This window comes from Myotis brandtii, unplaced genomic scaffold, assembly GCF_000412655.1.
Source record: "Myotis brandtii unplaced genomic scaffold, ASM41265v1 scaffold1102, whole genome shotgun sequence".
Taxonomy (NCBI): domain Eukaryota; kingdom Metazoa; phylum Chordata; class Mammalia; order Chiroptera; family Vespertilionidae; genus Myotis; species Myotis brandtii.
In genome coordinates this window covers 447,328-469,226 of record NW_005353757.1, presented here as the reverse complement: position 1 = coordinate 469,226, position 21,899 = coordinate 447,328, and the positions used below count along the sequence as shown (strand labels likewise).

General features: G+C 39.6%; 1 protein-coding gene across 1 annotated transcript in view; it reads left to right on the top strand.

Annotated features, from left to right (window-relative positions):
• The first annotated feature begins 983 nt into the window (after positions 1-983).
• Positions 984-21,899, top strand: part of LOC106726965 — a 56,458-nt gene continuing 35,542 nt past the window's right edge. The window contains exons 1-6 of the mRNA XM_014543858.1: positions 984-1,061; positions 3,574-3,649; positions 9,376-9,479; positions 12,398-12,574; positions 15,593-15,805; positions 18,124-18,301. Of these exons, the coding sequence (XP_014399344.1) occupies positions 3,625-3,649; positions 9,376-9,479; positions 12,398-12,574; positions 15,593-15,805; positions 18,124-18,301 (697 nt within the window). The 5' untranslated portion in view covers positions 984-1,061; positions 3,574-3,624. The remainder of the gene's footprint in view (positions 1,062-3,573; positions 3,650-9,375; positions 9,480-12,397; positions 12,575-15,592; positions 15,806-18,123; positions 18,302-21,899) is intronic.

Genomic DNA, 21,899 nt, shown 5'->3' with positions numbered 1-21,899 from the left:
AACACATAAAATAAAATGTACCAGCTTAACTATTGCAAGTGCACAGTTCAGTAGTGTTAAGTATGCAGTCAAACCTCAGTTCTCAAATGTCTCCCATCTTGAATGATTTGGTTCTCAATCAAGTTGTTTACGGAAAAAATGTCTCGTATGTCTAACAAAACTTCAGTTCTTGACCCAGCAACCCTTTCATATTGATACCTGTATGATCAATCACGTGTCTCTCAGATGACAAACAAAGGAGAGAATGCACGAGTATGAGTCAGTTTACTGCTAAACCTCATGTTGTTATCTCAGGAAATTGTGCTGTGAATATTTATTGAGAAATATCACCCTGACAAAGAACTAGCAGACTGTTCAGTGACAATGCAGTGTTTCACTTCAGGCAAGTGTTAAAATGTAGGTAAAACCAAACATCATTGGATAGGTTTTTAGTGAGTCAGAGGCTCAGTGATCCTGAAGTAAGTTCTAGTGCAGCAAAGAGACAAAAGAGGGAAAGAATCCCAGAGAACAGCTAGTGACTTTTTACAGCCAATAGACATAAGGGGCTTCTCTTCCCAACTCTGGGACCCTGGGCTGGGGGGCTGGTGTGGGGCTGGGACCCCTTGCTCCTCACTGGTGGCCTCCACAGAGACGATCTCCCTCCTGATTAGAAAAATAGCACAGTTGGATGTTGTAACAGCCCGGTCCGCACCTCCACCTTTCCTACCAATCTCAATGTGCTTTGAAAAATATGTTTGTAGGGAGACCCAATGTATGCTTTTGTAATGAAAGATTGGTAGTGAAAAGGAGTTGGGTATATTAGAAACCTGATTATCATGTTCTATAAATTAATATTATTGTTTTACTTTTACTTTAAACATACTTGAATATTTACTGAATGAACCTAATTCTTTTCACAATTTTTACTATATCTAAATTTATACTCTTGTTAGAAATCAGACTCATAGTCTAGATCTAACTATACTTGTTTGATTTGTTGTAGACTGACACCTTCTTCCTAGAAGCTGTGTACCTTGGGGATTTATACAAAATTGTCATAGGACACGATGGGCTTGGCCCAGGTAAGAATCTTCCATAGGTCTGCTTCCATTATACTCATATGAAACTCTGTACAAATTTAGAGAATAATTATAGAAAACTTTTAATAGGCTGATGTTTGTGGGCAGGAGACCTCCCTCAGAAGGGGCAAGTGTTCAAGCCCCTGCATGGTTGGGGGGGTGAGGATCTGTGTCCCACCTCTGTAGACCCCCAAGTTCTCGTCTGCTGGCCCCTTTGCGACTGTGCCTGTCTTAGGTTGTTCCTCCCAGAGGAATCTTACCCGTCTTTGACTAACCAGCCATCCTCCGGGGCCAAGCAGGGTGATGTGAGGTACAGTTCTGTCTCCTTGGTAGCCTATTAGGCTGATGTTTAAGTATTGACTGTCTGAAATTAAAATAGTGTCCCCAGATATTCTTTAAATTTAAAGTAGATATATTTTTCATTGAAATAAGATAGGCTTGACTAAGTAGCTGTTCTGCCTAGAATGCTAGGAAATGTGATGCATAAATATGGGGGGGAGTTTTGGATTAAATGCTATGGCAGTGGAAACATCTCAGCATGGTATTGGTAGATACAGCAGCAGTGATAGTCCATGAAGCACAAGCTCTAGTGCCAAGAGTGGCACGTTAGGGAGACTGTCCTGGCAGCAAGGTCTCAGCTGTATTTTCTGCTGCCATTTGTGTCTGCTTCTTCCTCAGTTTTCCCATCAGTGCTGAGAGGTGACCCACTTCTTCCCAATGAAGTAATTTTCTCCTAGTGTATGAAATAACCATATAAGATAAACAAAATCCTTTAACAAAAGGCAAGAGTATTAATGTGCATATACCACAGAAATGATAAAAAATAAACTGTTTCTTAAAAGTATCAATATATAATTTTCAAAATGTTAAGAACAAAGTTCTCAGAGTCTCCAGAATGTCTGCGGCATAGCTGGAGACTGAGGTTCCTTCCTCCCAGCCAGGGACCAGATTTACAGCTAAAATACTTCACGATCAACTTGAAAAACCAGGTGAAGTGCAGCTGACTGGACATATTATATATAAGGACCACTGAAGAAACCATGTAGAGACTAGTAAGAGGGGGGGAGTCTCAGAGGGGCAGCACCCCTCGAAAAGCCGTGGCAGCCCTCAGCCCCTGTGACATCTGCTGCAAAGGTCCCTCCCCTTGGGAGTGTGGGGTCTCAACTCCACTCAGAGATCCCAACCCCAGAGCAGTAGAGACAGGAAGAAGAGCCCACATGGTGGCATCTTTAGGGTTTTCTATGTACAAAATCATGTCATCTACAGATAGTGACAGTTTTACTTCCTCCTTTCAATTTGTATGCCTGTTATTTTTTCTTCTTGTCTGATGGCTGTGGCTAAGACTGCCAGTACTATGTTGAATAAGAGTGATGTTCCTGTCTTTCAGGGAAACATATTGGTTTTGGCCCATGGAGTATGATGTTGGCTGTAGGTTTTTCATATATGGCCTTTATTATGTTGAGATATGATCTCTCTATTCCCACTTTGCTGAGAGTTTTGTCAACGTAAGAATCATTCAAACCTGTGAAGAATTTTTGTGAGTTTATTTGAGCCAAACTGTTGACAATGGCCAGGAAGCAAAATCTCAACAAATTGAGAGAATGCTCCGGAAAATGGCAGTTTTGCCCCTTATTTTATACATTACAATCCAAAGATGAAATGTATGTGGGTTACATGAAATCCATTGGTGATAGATTAGGGAGATGGGAGAAAGCAAAGTGGGGAAGCCTCTGGGATTGGATAGAAAGTAAAATGATAGACACATGCTTCTTTTACAATAGGTGGGTACAGGATAGTTAATGGTTAACAATTAATGAAGGGTATTTGTGAGCTTTGCAGAGCAGTACCTATGCTTTGAGGGGTCTGGAAAAAGGAAAATTATTTTGACATTCCAAAGATATGTTATAGATGCAGAAAGACAATAGACAGGCTCAGTTAAGGTAATGATTGACCTTTGTCAGGGAAGATGTCGGTCTAGGACATGACTAAGAGCCATGATTTGCTTTTAGTTAAAAAGTTTTAATTTTAGCCCATCTGTTGTGGTTACTTTAGGTCTCTGAGTTTGCAAGGCCACCACACAGGCCTTCCCTGAGCTAGTCAGGTTAGCATGTGGCCTCTTTTCGTCCACAAACGTATTTTGGAAATAGTTCAGATATATATTCTTTGGGAGATGCCAGGTCCAGGATTATAAATGCAGTTTATGAAATCAAGAGCAATTGCAGAATTGTTCTATTTTTAACTGTTAGGAAAAACATATTGAAGTAGGTAACAAAACACGAGGCCTTGAAATATACTGTGTTTTTGTTACATGTGTAAGAAATAGTTTTAAATGCTTTTTCAAGCTTACTTCTCTTATGTCTTGCTTTATTTAAAGTATGAAAGCTTAAAGGTGCCCAAGGCCTTTATATATGTCTGGAAACTAGAACCGCTTTCTCAAAACTTCAAGTTAAAACCTGAACCATACATACTCACACCACGTTTCTTTTTTTGTTTTTGTTTTTTAATTTGTGTTTAGGAAATGGCTGGTTTCTTGACGATGTTGTAATCAGTGATCCCACAACCAATCATGAATATGTCTTCTTCTGCCACAGGTTTGTAGATGTGCTTTTACATTGACTAAATTCATTTCACATTAGTTCCAAGTTCTAGAGAAATGGATAATTTATTCAATTATTCCTGGTTAATAGTGCTTTGCTGGGTAACTTTTTGGAACATTAATTTTAGGTACTATTTCTTCTATTTAGAAAGATATCCATTATGTTTATCATTATTCCTGATGATATAAATTTAAATATTTCTTGGGAAATTAAGATAGATTTTAAAAATATAATTTCTCTCTAATAAGGAGAATGAAAGTCCGTTAAGAAAACTTATTCCCATTGGATTAGATCCCAAATTAGGTTAAAAAATATATGTATAAAATAAATGTTGTATGTGGCTTTTTATACAAAAATTAGGGACCCAGTGCACGAATTTGTGCACCTTGAAAGGAACTATGGGCTGCGAGGCTGTGGTAGGCACAGGGGTAGGTCTCGGCCCATCCTCCACGCCCCCTCCTGGCCCCTCCCGCCGTGGCCTCTGGTCCCCTGTCTGCTGGCAGCCCCGCTCCCATTGCTGCCACTCCCACACGCTGACTGCACCGGCCCTGGCTCGCATCTGCTGACAGCACGGAATGATTGGGGCTGGCACCAGCAGTGGGTGTGAGTGGCAGCTCCGGAGCTGGCAGCGGGTGCAAGCAGGGTCGGTGCTGGCAGTGGGTGTGAGTGGCAGCTCCGGAGCTGGCAGCGGGTGCAAGCAGGGTCGGTGCTGGCAGTGGGTGTGAGTGGCAGCTCCGGAGCTGGCAGCGGGTGCAAGCAGGGTCGGTGCTGGCAGTGGGTGTGAGTGGGGCCGGTGCTGTCAATGGGTGCGAGCAGTGGCTGCTGCCCTGATCGCCCCTCTGGAGCAGGGGGAGGGGGAGAAGCCCTCAGGGGCGATCAGGGCCAGCAGCTGCCGTTTGCATCCACTGATGGCGCCAAGTGATTGGGACTGGTGCCGGGCACCGGCAGTGAGTGCGAGCAGGGCCGGCACTGGCAGCGGGTGCAAGTGGGGTTGGTGCTGGCAGTGGGTGTGAGTGGCAGCTCCAGAGCTGGCAGCGGGTGCAAGCGGGGCCAGCACTGGCAGCAGGTGCGAGTGCCGGGCGGGACCGTGGTGCACGGAAGTAAAGAATTTTCAGTAACCACCAGAGGCTTGCCACAATGACAGTGACCAGCGCCCTGCCTTGGTCTGGCGCCCCTGCTCACCTGCTCCACCATCCTGCCATGGCCAACACCTGCCATGTTCTGCACATGCCCCCTGGTGGTCAGCACATGTCACAGTGACCAGTTGTTCGGTTGTTCGGTTGTTCCGGTTGTTACGCCGTTCATTCTATTTGCATATTAGCCTTTTATTATATAGGATGACATGCTGACCCACTGTCATCAGGCCTTGATTTTGGGGTTATTTTCCCAATAGTGATGATAGATTTGCTCTTTCTTTCGACATTTTCCTGTCTCTTTTCCCATGGAACCAATAACAGCCATTTATAAAATAACTGATATGGTTTGTACTCTAATTGGTGGCCAGAGAACAGGATAAAATAATTGGTCCAGTGGATGTAAAATGTATGACCTGGACAGACTGATTGAATAATGCACCTGTGAATTAGGGGAAACATATTTCATCCTTACCTGCTAGTATAGTAGCTTTCCTACTTCACCTGTACTCTCATAGTCATTTTAAGCATTTCCTTTTCCATTTTTCACTCTGCTTTTACCAACTGGATACCTATGGCTTTTTTTTAAATGTCCATTATCCATTATTTCTGACTGGGCTAGATAATTGCCCATGGTTAGAGTAAATATAAAGCCAGAATATACTAGGTACACTTTCTTTCCACAGATGGCTGGATCAAGGGGAAGATGATGGTAAAATTGTCAGAGAACTCTATGCCAGGGATAACAATATCATCTCTGCAAGTGAGTGTCATGTACACACATTTCTTGACGAACTCTATTGTATGATGATTGAGGAAAGCATGGCACTGCTGAAATTAATGGCCCTCTCTTTCCTTTATATCCTCAGGGCAGAAGCTAGAATGTAATAGAAAGGAAACAGTAAGATTTTACTTTTGGCTTTAAAAATTATTTGGTAGAGTGTTCAAATAGCTATTTGATGTGTTAAAAGTAAACAGTACATAATGTTTATTAGTAAGGGGTGTTTCTTAGTAATGTTCTTCTCTTTGTCTTTCATATTGATATTTTTTTTGTTCTGTTTTCCTATTTAGTGGGCTGCAGAAAGCTGGAAGTTTATGAAGGGAAATACTCTTCAATTCTACAACAAGCTTACTGGAGGGTTTGTCCGTCTGCATCCAGATGGCATAGTTGATGCAGTTGGAGAGAAGACAGACAAATATGGTAAAATCAAGGGGCAAAGCATGTGTGCTGTGGCAGTTTTGGGAGCTGGAAAAAGGCATATTTCTAGACCTAGTTTAATTTACAGTTTTGCTTCTTTTTCAGATGTCTTTATACCAGTATTGGATCATTTAAATAATTCACTATCTGCATTAATACAAATGATCAATAGATGACAGGCTTTAAATCTGGGCAGAAAATGTCATTGACCAGAACATAACACCATGAAAATCATATTTGATATTACTAAATTGAAGATTAAAATGTAGGCAGTTAACATTATAATTGTTCATAGAAAGCCACAGTGTAGCTCTTACACAGTGTGGCCATTTAAGGAATTAAGTTGGTTCTACTCAATACTGAGTGCCTATCCTGTTCAAAACATAATGTTAAATAATTTGACGGCCACAGAAATAACTAAGACAGTATTCTGAATTCCAGAGATTCAAAATGTAATGAGGAAGACAAAATTTAATAACATCCCACACCTTATAATGTCCAGGATTACCTAGAAATATGCATCAACATGATTTAATTTTATGAAGATCCTTAATGTTTAGCCATTAAGATGACTTTTATTAAGTAGACAAAAATAAGTTAGAGCTTAATTAGGCAGAAAGCCTTCCATTTGGAGTGATTTGTTGAACTAATATGCAAGTCCTTCACTTTTGGAAATATAACTTTAAATTAATATAAGAGAATTTCAATATACAGTGAAATCCTTTTAAAATTTGGAATAGTAGAGTTAATCTCTTCATCAGACCTGATTCTTAACTAAAAACTTTTGCCAATGAATTAATTGAAATAAAAATATAAAGGTAGCCCTAGTTGGTTTGTCTCAGTGGATAGAGTGCCAGCCTGAGGACTGAAGGGTCCCAGGTTCGATTCCGTCAAGGGCACATGTCCGGGTTGCAGGCTCGAATCTCAGTAGGGGGCATGCAAGAGGCAGCTAATCAATGATTCTCTCGCATCATTGATGTATCAATCTCTCTCTCCCTCTCCCTTCCTCTCTGAAATCAATAAAAATATATTTAAAAATATATAAAGATAGAATTCATTCATAGCACTTGTTAACTCTAGATGAATATACACATACAAGGTGAATAAGTAAAGCAAATATATAAATAATTCCATGTTAAAAATTAGGATTTAGGGAACCTAAATCACACAATAACTACCATAATTCTGCTTCATTTGTTATATGTTGACTAAGCTCAAAGTTTTGAGTTAATACAAAATGGGCTATATTGACAGTGGTGAAGAAGGAAAGATTGGTTTATTTTATTTTTATTTTTAAAATATATTTTTATTGATTTCAGAGAGGGAGAGGGAGAGAGAGAGATTGAAACATCAATGATGAGAGAGAATCATTGATTGGCTGCCTCCTGCATGCCCCCTAGTGGGGATTGAGCGCACAACCCAGGCATGTGCCCTGATGGGGAATTGAACCTTGACCTCCTGGTTCATAAGTTGACACCAGCCTGGCGGATTGCTTTATTTTAGAAAATCTAACTTTGTAACCATGAAACCATTTTATAGATATTATATGATGTACATTGCCTATTTTATATTAGATACATTATTTTATATTATGTATAAATATTTATATGCACATACACACCACACAGACAAACCTCAGCAACTCTTTAGGAAATGAAATAAGTCATGGCTCAAGAAATCACCTATTTTAAAATCATGTTATGGGAGAGAACTTAGTGATGAACTAAAAGAGGGGGATTGAACTCAAAGGGATGGTTAAAACTTGGGGCTTACATAGCATTTTAAAAAGAGCAATAGTTTTATAGAGAAGTGTTTACTTTGAATTTATATTAGTTCACACAAACACTCCATCCATGCTTTTGTTCCGGCCCTCCGGTCCAGTTTAAGAACCCATTGTGGCCCTCGAGTCAAAAAGTTTGCCCACCCCTGTCCTAGGGGCTGCCAACTCTGGGAAGGATGTATTTGGGGAAGCTAATGCGAGGTAAGAGCTAATTAGTGAGACTTGTGTCATGTCTTTCTCAGTGCCACGTGTCTCCAGTCATAAGATTGTTATCCCCTTCCTGTTGGGGAAGTGGGGTTGGGAGATACCTTCACAAAATAAATCTATGTTCTGCTTTTCGGCTGATAGAGCGGGGGGCAAAGAGTTCATACTGTGTCTTTTCTCAGTTGCATTCAGCTCAAAATAATCTTTGTGCCATAAGGGCATACTTTTGGGGTGGCATACTCTGAACCCTTTCAATAATATCCATATGCAGAAAAAAATACACATATTTTAATATGAATTTTTACAAACTGAACATGCCCATGTAACTGGAACCCAGATCAATAAATAGAACATAACCAGCACTCCATAAACAATCTCATGCCTCTTTCTAGTCACTCTCCCCCTAAAGGTAACCATTACCTTGCCTCCTAAGACCCTGGGATAGTTCTGTCTGTTTTTGTGCTTTATTTAATAAAACAAACAATGCATATTCTTTTATATCTGGCTTGTTTGACTCATCATTGAGAACCAGCTGTTTGTAAAAGCAAAAATGGTCTTCATTTATTATGTTACAAGAGTGGATTCCTGAAGATTTGTTGGCTGTAAGTACTAAAGGAAGGATTATTGGTAATGCAAAGAATGTTGGACTAAGATCTGAAGTCCTGGTTCCACTTCTATTCTATGACTACGTAGGGGTCTTGGGAAAGTCCCTTACCTCTCTGTATCTCAGTTTCCTCACTTGCCAAATGGGATAACTCTGTGAGTGCGAGTGTGTGTAGTTTTGTATTTATAGGCTATGGGGACCTAAGTTAACTAATTTATCTAAAGGATATTTCTTGAGCACTCACAATGTTCTAGGAACTCTTCTAAGTGCTGCTATATAGCTGTGCACAGAGTAGACAAAAATTTATGCCTCAAAAGCTTAAATTTTAAGATAAAAGGTATATAAAAGTACATTGAGAACTAAAAACCATCAAATACATGATGAATTATCTTTGTCATCACAATCATATGAACCAGTCATTAATGCCCAAATCATATGTAATTACTTTGGTAATGAATTATTTTATTTTACCCCAAATCTCTGAGATTTATAGAAGGGTAAAGGGTTTTTACACTAGGATTATTTATCTTCCTGGGACCACCAGTGGTTATTTTTTTTTGGCGGGGGGGCTTGTCTCAGGAGTTTACCAATTAGCATGGGAAGGCATTAAAGATTTTCCATGAACATTCCACCTAATTGCCAAGCAAGATATAGATAATCAAAGGCTACTGGCATTCTACCTTTTCACTGATTAACAAAAATTTAACTGAGAGATATTATTAGGAGATTTCAATGTATAATTTAATAAGAAAGAATCCTTAAAACTATGAATTAATTGCTATACTTAAAAATGTTTTCCAGGTCTCTTTGATGTTATTTTCAACAAAGGAAATATATGCATATTCCAAAGTCATGAAATAAGGCATCTATCTCTTGCTGTTAACAACGGCTTTGTCACTGGAATGGTAGGTAGTAATTTTTCTTTTTGTCATATATCAATAGCATTGTATTTATATATAACATTTTTGCATAAGGTACTTTTATAAGATTATCAAATTGTATTCCTTTGGTTTTTACTTTCACTTTCTTCATTCTGTTTTGTCTCACTAATTTTTGAGATTCAAATGCATACATGCTCCTAAATGTCTACAATTAGAATTTAGACCAAAACCAAAAAGTAGACCACTTCTCTGATAACATTCAAAATTTTGGTAAGCCTCCCAAAGGAGACAATCTAACTTATCAAAGACCCTTTCAGTGTTACTATTATTAGGAAACTGAATCCAATAATTTCATGTAATTATGCTTTGTATTGCTTAGTTTGTGCTTGAAATGCACAAATGTAGAAAGCTATCTTTAAAAATCCATGCATATTATATATTTGGAAAAGTGAGACAGCATTACTGTCATACACTGTCTTATGTGCTTAATAGATGTTATAAATTTTAGTCTTTACATCTACCATATGAGAGAATCCATTATTACGCCAATTTAACAGAAGAGGAACCTGAAGTGTAGGAGGATTAAGTGAGCTGCCCAAAGTCAAAGAGCTAGTAAGTGGGAAAGCAGGATTTGAACACAGGCCATTGGACTCCAGCTCTCACGTGACAGCTTCCTCATATCTATATAATAAAGAACCAGGGTCATAACGACCAAAGGCTCGACCAGACCACAAGTCAGTGCTGGGTTGCCCTGACTGGGGCCACTGCGGGTGCCCCGACCCAGCACTGACTGCCTAGGGGGCTGAGGATCAGGCCTGGAGAGAGGCCTGCAGAGAGAGAGGCAGGGGCTGATCCGAAGCCTCTGTGGCAGCCGTTGATCAGAACTTGCCTCTCTTTCTCTCCCAGCCTGGCCAACAGCTGCGCCTCCATTTCTCTCCAGGCCTCCACCTGGGCTGCTTATCAGCCCCGCCTTTCTGATCAGACCCCATTGATAGGTCCAGAGATGCTGATTGGCATAGAAACTGACCAGTCAGAATCAAATCTGGGTCAACTGTGAGGAGCCAATGGCTGCCTAGGAGGCAGAGCTTTTGACGCTGACTGACATAGAAACTGACCAATCAGAACCAAATTGGCCGGCAGAGGAAGGCAATTGGAGCCAAGATCAGGCCAGCAGGGGAGGGCAGTTAGGGGTGATCAGGCAGGCAGAGGCAGTTAGGGGCGAGATCAGGCCGGCAGGAGAGGGGAGTTGGGGGTGAGATTAGGACGGCAGGGGAGGGCAGTTGGGGATGAGATCAGGCTGGCAAGGGAGGGCAGTTAGGGGTGATCAGGCAGGCAGAGGCAGTTGGGGGCTTGATCAGGCCAGCAGGGGAGAGCAGTTAGGGGCAGTCGGGTAGGCAGGCAGAGGCAGGGACGATCAGGCAGGCAGGCAGAGAGGTTAGAGGCGATCAGGCAGGCAGGCAAGCAGGCAGGTGAGTGGTTAGGACCCAGCGGTCCCAGATTGTGAGAGGGGTGTCCAATTGCCGGTTTAGGCCCGATCCCACAGATATCGGGCCTAAACCGGCAGTCGGACATCCCCCGAGGGGTCCCCAATTGGAGTGGGTGCAGGCTGGGCTGAGGGAACCACCCTCCTCCATGCACAAATTTCATGTACTGGGGTGCTAGTCTATATATATAAAAGCCAAGCAACCGGAACCACCAGTCACTATGATGCGCACTGCGGCTGGCCAACCAGCCCGATGAGGGCAGGGCCGGCCGGCCAAGCTCCCACAGCCCCTCTCCCCAGCTGGCTGGCTGGATCCCACCCATGCACAAATTCATGCACCAGGCTTCTAGTAATGTTATGTAATATTACATGATGATTTTGAATTCACAGCATGTTATTTAACTAAGGGTAATTAATAATTATTGAAAAAATCTTATGTAATTTGTGTGACTAAGTGGTTAGGCTAAGTGGTTAATTAGTCAAACTTTCTCCATGAAGTCTTTTCCCCTCTGCTCCAGATTTAGCAAGGTGCCTTCTGTACTATACTTCATAGCACATTCTGCCCAGTACAGGTCCTGGTCATAGTAAGTGCTTAATAAATATGAATGTAGTGGATATGGAATCTACTCAATTAAATTGAGTTTAACAAATGTTCTATTGCTTTATAACTCTATCTCAAAGCTCCTAGGTTGATGAGATATTCCAGCTTAGTTATTATGAGAATCATATCGTTACACACAAGATTTCACATGGAATGGGATCTCAGAATGTCTGGATAGCCCTCTTAGCTTAGGGCCACACTGGTCGCTGGTAATGTATTTATCAAACAAGATAGTTTCTTGAAGGTAATTAGCTCTGTTGCTAATCTACCATATCTATACAAGGGAACTTAGCTTAACCCTAGTGTCATGGGTTAAGCCATTCAAGAGGCACCCAAGGCTCCTTTCTTTTCAGGCCCAAATGCTTTCTAGGGTACTGAGGGGAGATAGGGTAAGACCTCAAACAGTACCCCCAAACCAGGAATGTCTCTCTATAGCATAACATCCTTGATATGTTTAGTTTTTTGAAAGTAAAACCTAGTAATACATGTGTATTCATTTCAGCTTTTGGTCCCAGATAGTCTCTCTTGAGTTAGGAAGATGCAAATGAAGAAGTAAAAAATAAACAATGATAAAATACATATTAACATCTCATTAAATTATCCTGCTATGGAATTATTTTTATTGTTACCCAATAGTCTACCATAGGTTCTGAGAATCAAGAGAAAAAGAAAGTTCTTGGGTAAAGACACTGGAAATGATGCTGGGGAACCAAAACTATTGAATTACAAAGATATGAGATTATATGAATAGTTCAAGAGTGCTATAGAGTGGAGTAGACTTCTACAGGCATATAATGTCAAAACATTTTAAATTTACTCTCTGTTGTTAATTCAAAGGATTTCCCCCTTTTCTTTTAGGCTAGTGGTGGAGCCTCCACTGAGCTACGGGTGCGTTATCAGCCCAACCGCTGTGCACTTCTTGAGTCAGCACAGGTTCCTGGGCACACCGTTGTCTTTGACTCCCATGGCAAAATAGCTGATGAATCATCAACAAGCTATGCAGGCCTTTCCAAAGAATTTGTTGTTTTTGTCAAGGTAAAATGGAGGAAAGTCATTAAAGTTTATATTGCTGAACACTTACTTTCTCTTGCTCTGTTAAGGAAAGCTCTTGAATGGAGTCATATGGGGTAATCAGATGTCTTCCCATGAGGTGGTATTGATGCCTATTGCCTTTTATTTACCCAGACTGAAAGGCCATAGGGATCATAACAGCAGCAACAAACCAATGGGAGTAACATCCCATATCAGTTGGAGGTTAAAACTATGGATGTGGGGATTCTTAATAAAAAGTTAGAAAATCTTACATTTGGGACTTAAACAAATGTATATATTTAATTTTTCTGACAATTAGAATGTTTGCACCCTCTGAGTGTGTATATACATGTAGTGATTTCATAATACTTGTGCTTCTTCCTTTATAGTATATGTTTGTGACCTTATTTTAAAAATAATACTATTATCATATTAATATAATGTCTATCAGTTATAAGACTGTGTATTTTGTGCCAGGCACTTTATTGAGACCTCCATTACATACAAGACTAAATTTAACCATCATGAAAATATTGACAGATATTGTTATTGTTTTTTAAATGGGGAGAAAAACATTTCAGGAAGTTAAGAATCTTGACTAGTATAGCATGGCTAGTCAGTGATGGTTCATGAATCAAATCAAGGTCAGCTTCTCTTCCAAACTGTTTATACTTATAAAATAAACACTTTTTCACATTATCATTTTCAAAACAACAAGATTTTAATGGTTGCATAATATTTAAACATAAGGAATACATACATACATATATATTTGTTTATCATTGTACCTTTAATCTTTGTCTTTTCATTTTACATCTCTACATATATTACTGCAACATATACTTTGACAAATCTTTGACCACATATTTTATTATGTTCTTTTTTTCTTTTCCATTATTTTTTTTAAACTTAGATAATTTGAAACTGAACATAAGGATCAGAATACGAAATCTTTAAGACTCTAGAAACATACTGCCAAATTTTCTTTCAGAAATGTACCAATTTTTAATCCTGAGAAACTTAAGTCAACTCTGAAGTTAGAGAGAACAGTTCATATACCACCTCACTGCTGATTCAAACTTTAGAATTCAGGGGTCTTTGAGATCACTAAAACAACTCAGAACTCCCTGAACTCTGTTATACTCATGGTTAAGGTTTTTTTGCAGGGAAGGATAACAGATGAAAATTAGCTAATGGAATAGACACAGAGGGCAGAGTCTAGGAAAAGTAGCAAACATTGTCCTCTTCCCATGGAGTCAGGACAGTGATACTTTCTCAGCATTAATATGTGACAATCTGCATGGAGTATTATCAACCAGGGAAGCAAGCTCACCTGAGCCTTTACTAGGGTTCCAACATATAGGGAGTATATGTGGCTGATTTCAGTCTCCTGCCTCTCAGGAGGTCAACTGGCACCTTGTGACTCAAAGTTCCTACCCTAAATCACATTTTTATTATATGGTTGACCCAAGACCCTCAAACAAACAAAAACACTCCTATCAGGTATTACATTAAGGGTTTAGATAGTAAAACTCTCTGAAGGCCACAGACCTCTCTATGTAATATTAAATTCTTTACTACCTAACTCCCATCGGCAGTGTAGGAAAGTATCCATTTCATTGACTCAAGTGTTGAGTATGGTCCTTAAAAAATAACACCTGACAATTTTCTAGGGGGAATAAACATGTAATTTTAGCATTATTTATTTTTTAATTACTAGTGTGGGTACCTTTCCTTATGTTTATACACCATTTGTGTTTTGTCTTTTGTGACTTATGTGTTTATGTATTTTATCCATTTTTCTACAGTGTTAGTGTATTTCTAATTAACTTTAAAGAACTTTTTATATCTTCCTCCTAAGCTGTTGATTGCATAAAATTTTCTTAAACATATCTTATATATTTAATATCTCTTTTCTTTTATTCATTTATGTATTCTTACATGCATACACTTAACTAATATTCATACAATGCATTTCATAATTCAGGTACTTGGCTAGCAGAATATTCTGCTTTATATTAGTATTAAAACTATTTTTAATAGTGATTATAAATTTATTAAGAGAAGTGTTTGTGTTTTGTATCTTTTTTAAAAATTGAATTTATTCGGGTGACATTGGTTCACAAAACCATACAGGTTTCAAGTATACAACTCAACAAAACATCATCTGCACACTCCCCCACCCCTTTGCTCACCTCCACCTCCACCTATCGCCCACCCCCTTTCCCTCTGGCTATCACTACACTGTTGTCTGTTTCTATGTGGTATATATATGTTTTGTATCTTTTAAAAAATATATATATATTATTGATTTTTTTACAGGGAGGAAGGGAGAGGGATAGAGAGTTAGAAACATCGATGAGAGAGAAACATTGATCAGCTGCTTTCTGCACACCCCCTACTGGGGATGTCCCCGCAACCAAGGTACATGCCCTTGACCAGAATCGAACCTGGGACCCTTCAGTCCACAGGCCGACACTCTATCCACTGAGCCAAACTGGTTAGGGCTGTTTTGTATCTTTTTAAAATCTCTGTAGCATCTGATGCTTACCTTCACACTCTCAATAAATAATGATTCATGTGAATCAGGAGTCTACCAGATAACCTCCTTTATTTTTGTTCAGTTTTGCATTGCAGTTAAGCTATTATTTTCTTTGCTCATTTAAAAAATATTTTTATTGATTTCACAGAGAAAGGGAGAGGGAGAGAGAGATAGAAACACCAGTGATGAGAGAGAATCATTGATCGGCTGCCTCCTGCACTCCCCACACTGGGGATTGAGCCCACAACCCAGGCATGTGCCTGACCGGGAATCGAACCGTGACGTCCAGGTTCATAGGTTGGCACTCAACCACTGAGCATGCTAGCCGGGCATTTTTTTGCTCATTTTTAATCACCACGCTTCTGGTAAGATCCTGATAACTGCAGCTTCTGTAAGAGCGTGGCCTCTATTGCCATATTCCTCTAGCAATACTTGAGCTTGTTATTTATTGCTTTTCTATTCTATTTGTTGCTCTGAAGGGTGTGTTCCTCAACAGTGCTGTGGTTCTGCTTGCCACAAGCCTGTGCCAAGCCCTGTGTCTCCAGCCGGATGGCAGCTGCACTGGAGTGGGAAACCAGTCTGAAAAATCCTACTGGAAAGTGCATAAAATCAGCGCTGGGATTTGCATGTTTGAAAGTGTGAAAAATGCACGGATGTATCTGAGGATTAAAGATGGCCAGTGTGATGGAACAGTAAGCATCTGCTCTTATTTTTCTCAGCAAACGCTTAAGACATTTGCCAATAATAGATATGAGAATAGCAATTTCTTAATAATTCCTTTTTTTCATTTTAATCTATGAACAATCTGGAAATTGGGTGTTATATATGGTGGTCTCCCTTAGCTAGTGTTTTTAATGAGTGGGGACGGTAGCTGAATGCTTGGTATGATTGGAGAGGAATCCGGACCCTTGAGAGACACTATTTCTGAAACATAATGTGTGTACAAATCACCTGGGAATTGTGTTAGAAAGCAGATTCTATCTTAGACTGCAGTGGGATTGTGTGCCTGCATTTCTAATAACAACCAGCTGTTGATGAGCTGGTCTGCAAACCACACTTTGAGAACCAAGGTACTAGAAAGTCTCAGTTCAACAATATTTCCTAGCTGCTGCTTTTGGTGCCTGAATTTCCACCAATGGAAACCCTGTACTTTGAATAAGGAAGTAATTTTAAATTCTAAGTATTAAGGGCTCTTCTTTAACACCTTAGGAGGGGATGTGGGAGGTGACTAACATAACATCTTTTATAGATTTACTAGAGGCCTGATGTATGAAATTCATGCAAGGGGCTTGGCCCCTGCCGCCGCAGTCTCCTCTGCCTCGGCTCTCGCAGCCCCAGCTTCATCCAGAAGGATGTCCAGTCTAATTAGCATATTACGCTATTATTATATAGGATAATTTTCCTATGGATTGAGCGGCAAAAGGATTATACATTTAACTTACTGATTAATGCTCTGTGTATCTGTTCTTGTTTGAAACAGTTTAGTTTAAACTCTTTCGGATAAACTCAGAGATGCCCCCACTCCCCTTTCACCTTACCAGTGTGGCTCTGGCTGTGTGGGAGAGTTTGCATGAGTTTCTGGAGGTGGGAAGAGGGAAGGCGTAGATCGTTCAGGGTTCTCTGTCACTGTCTTGAGTGGACTGGTGAGTCTGCACTGATGTTCACAGGGCAAAAGAGGAAAGCATGTGCACACACACATTTAATTAGTGTCCTTGATTGACTCACCAGAGGGTTGTAAAGTGGGCTAGATCCCATTTCACAGAAGGGGAAGTCATGCTTGAGAAACAGTGTGTTAGGCTTATGGTCTTTAAACTGGTAAGTGGACTAATTGAGATTAAAAAACAGGTTATAGGCCCTGGCTGGGTAGCTCAGTTGGTTAGAGTGTCATCCAGATATGCCAAGGTTTCAGGTTTGATTCCCGGTCAGGGCACATACAATAATCAACCAATGCATGCACAAGTAAGTGGAAAGCAATGTTTCTCTCTCTCTAAAAAAAAGAAATCAATTAAGAAAACCAACAGGTAACATTATTATCATGGCCAGACTAGTTGAGAGTAAAATTTCATAATATGCAGTCACCCTAGAGCCGTGGTCGGCAAACCGCTGCTCGCGAGCCACATGCGGCTCTTTGGCCCCTTGAGTGTGGCTCTTCCACAAAATACCACGTGCGGGCGCGCACGTACAGTGCATTTGAAACTTCGTGGCCCATGCACAGAAGTCAGTATTTTGTGTAAGAGCCACACTCAAGGGGCCAAAGAGCCGCATGTGGCTCGCGAGCTGCGGTTTGCCGAGCTGCAGTTTGCCGACCACTGCTAGAGAAGGAACATCAGGAAGTAGCTTTTCCTTCGTATCACCAACATCCACAAAGTATACAAACCTTTCTCTTCTGGGACTCTTAAATCTTATAAGAAAACCTCTTTAAGGTCATAAAATGTGAACATAGTGACTTTTCTAATACTCAATTATAAATGGCATTAAATAAGAGAGGTGATTTTGATGATCTGATATATAGATGACTTCTAGGCTTCTAAGTCTTCAATTTTTGCTATACAGTCTTTGAGCAATTTATGTGAACTCGATTTACCGATGGCAATTCAATCCAGAAAATGTGGACTAGCACAGAAAATTAGTTTATGTTTAAATGTAAATAAACTTTATGGCAAAAATTTCTCTCTTTTCATCATTACATTATTTTCCAAAAGGAAAACTTCACAGTTCACTGTTCTCTATTCACCTACAGATGGGCAACACTGAAACAGAACATAGCTTCTCTGTGATTCCGAGCTCTTCTGTCCAAGGTGTGCACCTTTGCCTCAGCCACTCACATGGTCTCTGTTTCTGGATCTTATGGAACAGGGTCAAGTGCATAGGGCAATTCATGTAACAGTTTCTAGATTTGGCATGAGGATTTGAAAATGAAGCAAATTTATATCCTTGTGAACTGACTGGTTTAAAATTCTGTCCTTCAGGGTTTGCTCATAGTTACAAAATCATGTTATGTTGATTGCAGGGTACAGGAGATATTGACTGTCATTTTAAAATTAAGAAGAACTTGGAAAATGCATCTGTAAGCCTGGAATCTACAAAGAGCCCAGGGTTGTTTGTTGGACTCCAGTCAGATGGGCAGGTGAAACCAGTTATTTACACCAAGAATGGGAATGTTTTCTTCTATCCACAAGTTATCAAATGTACGTTTACTCTGAAATATTTCATTGTTTTTGCTTCATGATGGTTATACACACTGATATTTTCATCATTTTTTTTCTCAGCAAATTTCTGCTGTTAGGCTTTTTATGGTTGCTATTCTAGAAGCAGTAAAAAAAACCCTATAATAACGACCACATACCTCAAATTCTGGTATTTAATGTTTGGTATGAAGATTTTGCTACATCGAGCTCCTTTATAGTTTTTTAAATTGGGTGTGTGCACTTGTGTGTGTGTATCTCTCTGTGTGTGTGTCTGTGTGCGTGTGTGCTTGTATTTTATTTGAGGATATCTCCATATACACTGAGAGGGATGGGGCTGTTAGAAACATTCTCAGCTTAATTGCTATTAATTTTTTATGATCATAGTAGGAAAGGAGATTGAAAAAGATCAACACAAATGATATTTGAATTAAAAATAGAATTTGAAAAAAAGAAGTCTAAGGATAGGACAGAAATGTGAGTATTTTTAAACTGACTTTTTGTATCTAAGTTTAGGGTCTCTAGTAAATTGAAGTAAGAATCTGAAATCTTTACATAAACAATTTAAACTTAGAATGTATTTTCTTGAACACCACAGTTAATGAGGCAACTCTGTTGTGTTCTTAAATTATTTCAAAATATAGTTTGTAGTTTAATTTGTCCCTGCTGTAGTCCCATGGATTTGGGCTTAATCAAAATCCTGATGATTTTCTTAGTCAGTATGATTCTTATTTAACTTCTCTTTTCTTATCAAAGTCTGCCTAGTCTTTTCTTATCAAAGTCTGTATATATATTTATATAAAGTCTGTATATATATTTATATAATATCACTATATGCGTATAGTGATATTATATCTACAGAAGATAGTTTAAAATAAGAAAAAATAGAGCTTGATGTTAACATGGTGGTCTATCCGGTCCTATTCTTTGTGCTATCTGCATTAATTCCTTTTTAGCATTTAGTTGCCATCTTTAAAAGTTTGCAAATTATTGGGCTAGTACACCTTAACTCACTGCCATCCACACCACCACTCCCTCTGTGCTCTGTGTTTCCACAACCTGGCACAGAGCGGCACTCCTACTCAACAAAATGGGTATGCCATCTGTCTCAGCAGCTCTGGAGGGAAACAGATGACGAGAGAGAAAGCAGAAAGATGCAGGGTGGAGTAGAAGAACAAGCAGTGAGAAATAGCTAGCAGGCGACAGCACACATGTGGGAAGAGCACAGGAAGAAAGGAAAACTCATACAAAGGAAAGGGTAGGGTAGTGAAGCAAAGATGAGGAATAAAATAGATAGCAATGATTAGAAAAGATGAGTAGAAGAAAAAATAATTTGTGACAATACATAAAAGAGATAATAAAAGGGTCAACCGAGGGTATTAGTACCAGTAGAACCACTAGAAACAAAAGAATTCTTTCTTACAGGCTCTACAATGTAGTTCTATTATAGAGCATGGATGATCTGAGTTTTCTTGTCTACTTACCAGCTGTATTAATATCAAAGAACTTTGGTTTCTGTATCTGTGTAACCGGGGTAATAGTAACATCTTTTCTATCTGCCCCACAGAGCTGTTGGGGACCAAGCCAGTTAAGAGTATGGGAAAGTTCTTGTTTCAGTGATAATAGCTAACTATTACGGGCAGTTATTTTGTGCCAGGCATTGCAAAGTACAGGTTACATTATTCAACATGATTTTGAAAAGTAGCCATACTCTTTTTTTATTGTCTTTTAAGACTGCACTCTGATTATTTGATAATTAAAAAAAAAAGAATTGAATATCTCCAGTGATTGTGAAACTTTAAAAGCTTAGAGCAAATGGCGCTGGGGCTGATTTTATATTGATTAAACTGGTTGATAGGCACCTGTAAACTGCTTATATAATTTTTCCCTTTATTATTTTTATTATAAAAATACGTGCAATTGTGGAAAAATTTGAAAATATACCCATGTAATCTATCCAGCAGTAAAAACTATATTTTGATGTATAGATTATCATGATTTTTTCTATGAAGGTATGTGTTGTATATATTTATCTACCATTTTATCTAAATATACTAAAAAGTATATTTTTAAACAAAAAATGGGTTGTGATTTTTTAATATATGAAAACAGTTTTCTGATTTTTGCTTAAAAATAAATGATTTAAATAAATACACATAGTGTAGTTTTGGCATTAGTCGTCAATCCTGTGGGTAATTGCCTAGAGGTGTCTGTTTATCCTGCTGTACACAGCTTCCCCTTTCCTGATTTTGGACAAAGTATGCTTTAACCTCACAAGTTATCCTTATGATTAGACACAAATTCCTGTGACTAACAAGCTCTTTCTATTTGGATCAACCTATGAAGACAATCATGGAATTTTGTGTTAGTTAAATTAACATTTATGAAAGTTCTATAAAGTTAATAGAAATTGGTATATTTCTTTGATTCTCATACTTTAGTAAAGTCACATGAAGTATTATTTAAATGATGTTTTAGTTAGAATGGTATTCATTGCAGGTGTCTCTTTCACTTGAAAACTATAGATGGGAAGATTTTTTAAGCATACTATAAAGCAACTATTATATTTATAAAAAATGTTGACATTGTTTTTGAGGATGAGGTAGAATCTTGAGAAGCCAGTGCTGGGAGGCAGAGAGATGAGAGATGCTTATTCCCATGTCATCATTTGCTTTGGTTGCCCTACTGTGCAACCCTTTCTGAGCTTGTTTCTGATTTCTAGACAGAACATTAATTCTTTTCTCCTCTGTGCTCCATGGGCATTCTGTGCATGTGTCTGTTATAGCACTCACCAATATATACCATTCTTTACATGTTCTCCTTCTGGGCTGTATACCCTATTAATGTCCAAGGCATGTCTTATTTTTTTTTCTTTAAATATATTTTATTGATTTTTTACAGAGAGGAAGGGAGAGAGATAGAGAGCTAGAAACATTGATGTGAGAGAAACATCGATCAGCTGCCTCCTGCACATCTCCCACTGGGGATGTGCCCACAACCCAGGTACATGCCCTTGACCGGAATCGAACCTGGGACCCTTGAGTCCGCAGACCGACGCTCTACCCACTGAGCCAAACCGGTTTCGGCCATGTCTTATTCATTGACTTACAATTTATGCTGATGGAAGTGACTAGAAGAAAGTTTATCTTGTCTTTGTAGATCCTAGATTTCTACATTATTAGTAAACTAGAGGCCCGGTGCACGAAATTCGTGCAAGAGTAGGCCTTCCTTCCCCTGGATGCTGGCACCAGCTTCCCTCTGGCACCCAGGACCCAGTCTTCCCTCACAGCCCCGGCTTCATCCGGAAGGACGTCCGGTCTAATTAGCACATTATGCTTTTATTATTATAGACTAGAGGCCCGGTGCACAAAAATTTGTGCACTTGGCAGGGGTGGGAGGGGTCCCTCAGCCTGGCCTGTGCCCTCTCGCAGTCTGGGACCCGTCCGGAGATAACGACCTGCTGGCTTAGGCCTGCTCCCGGGTGGCAGAGGGCAGGCCCAATCCCTAGGTGCAGCCCCTGGTCGGGCTCAGAGCAGGGCCGATTGGGGAGTTGGGGCGCTGCCCCCTGTCATGCACAGAGCAGGGCGGATCGGGAGGTTGC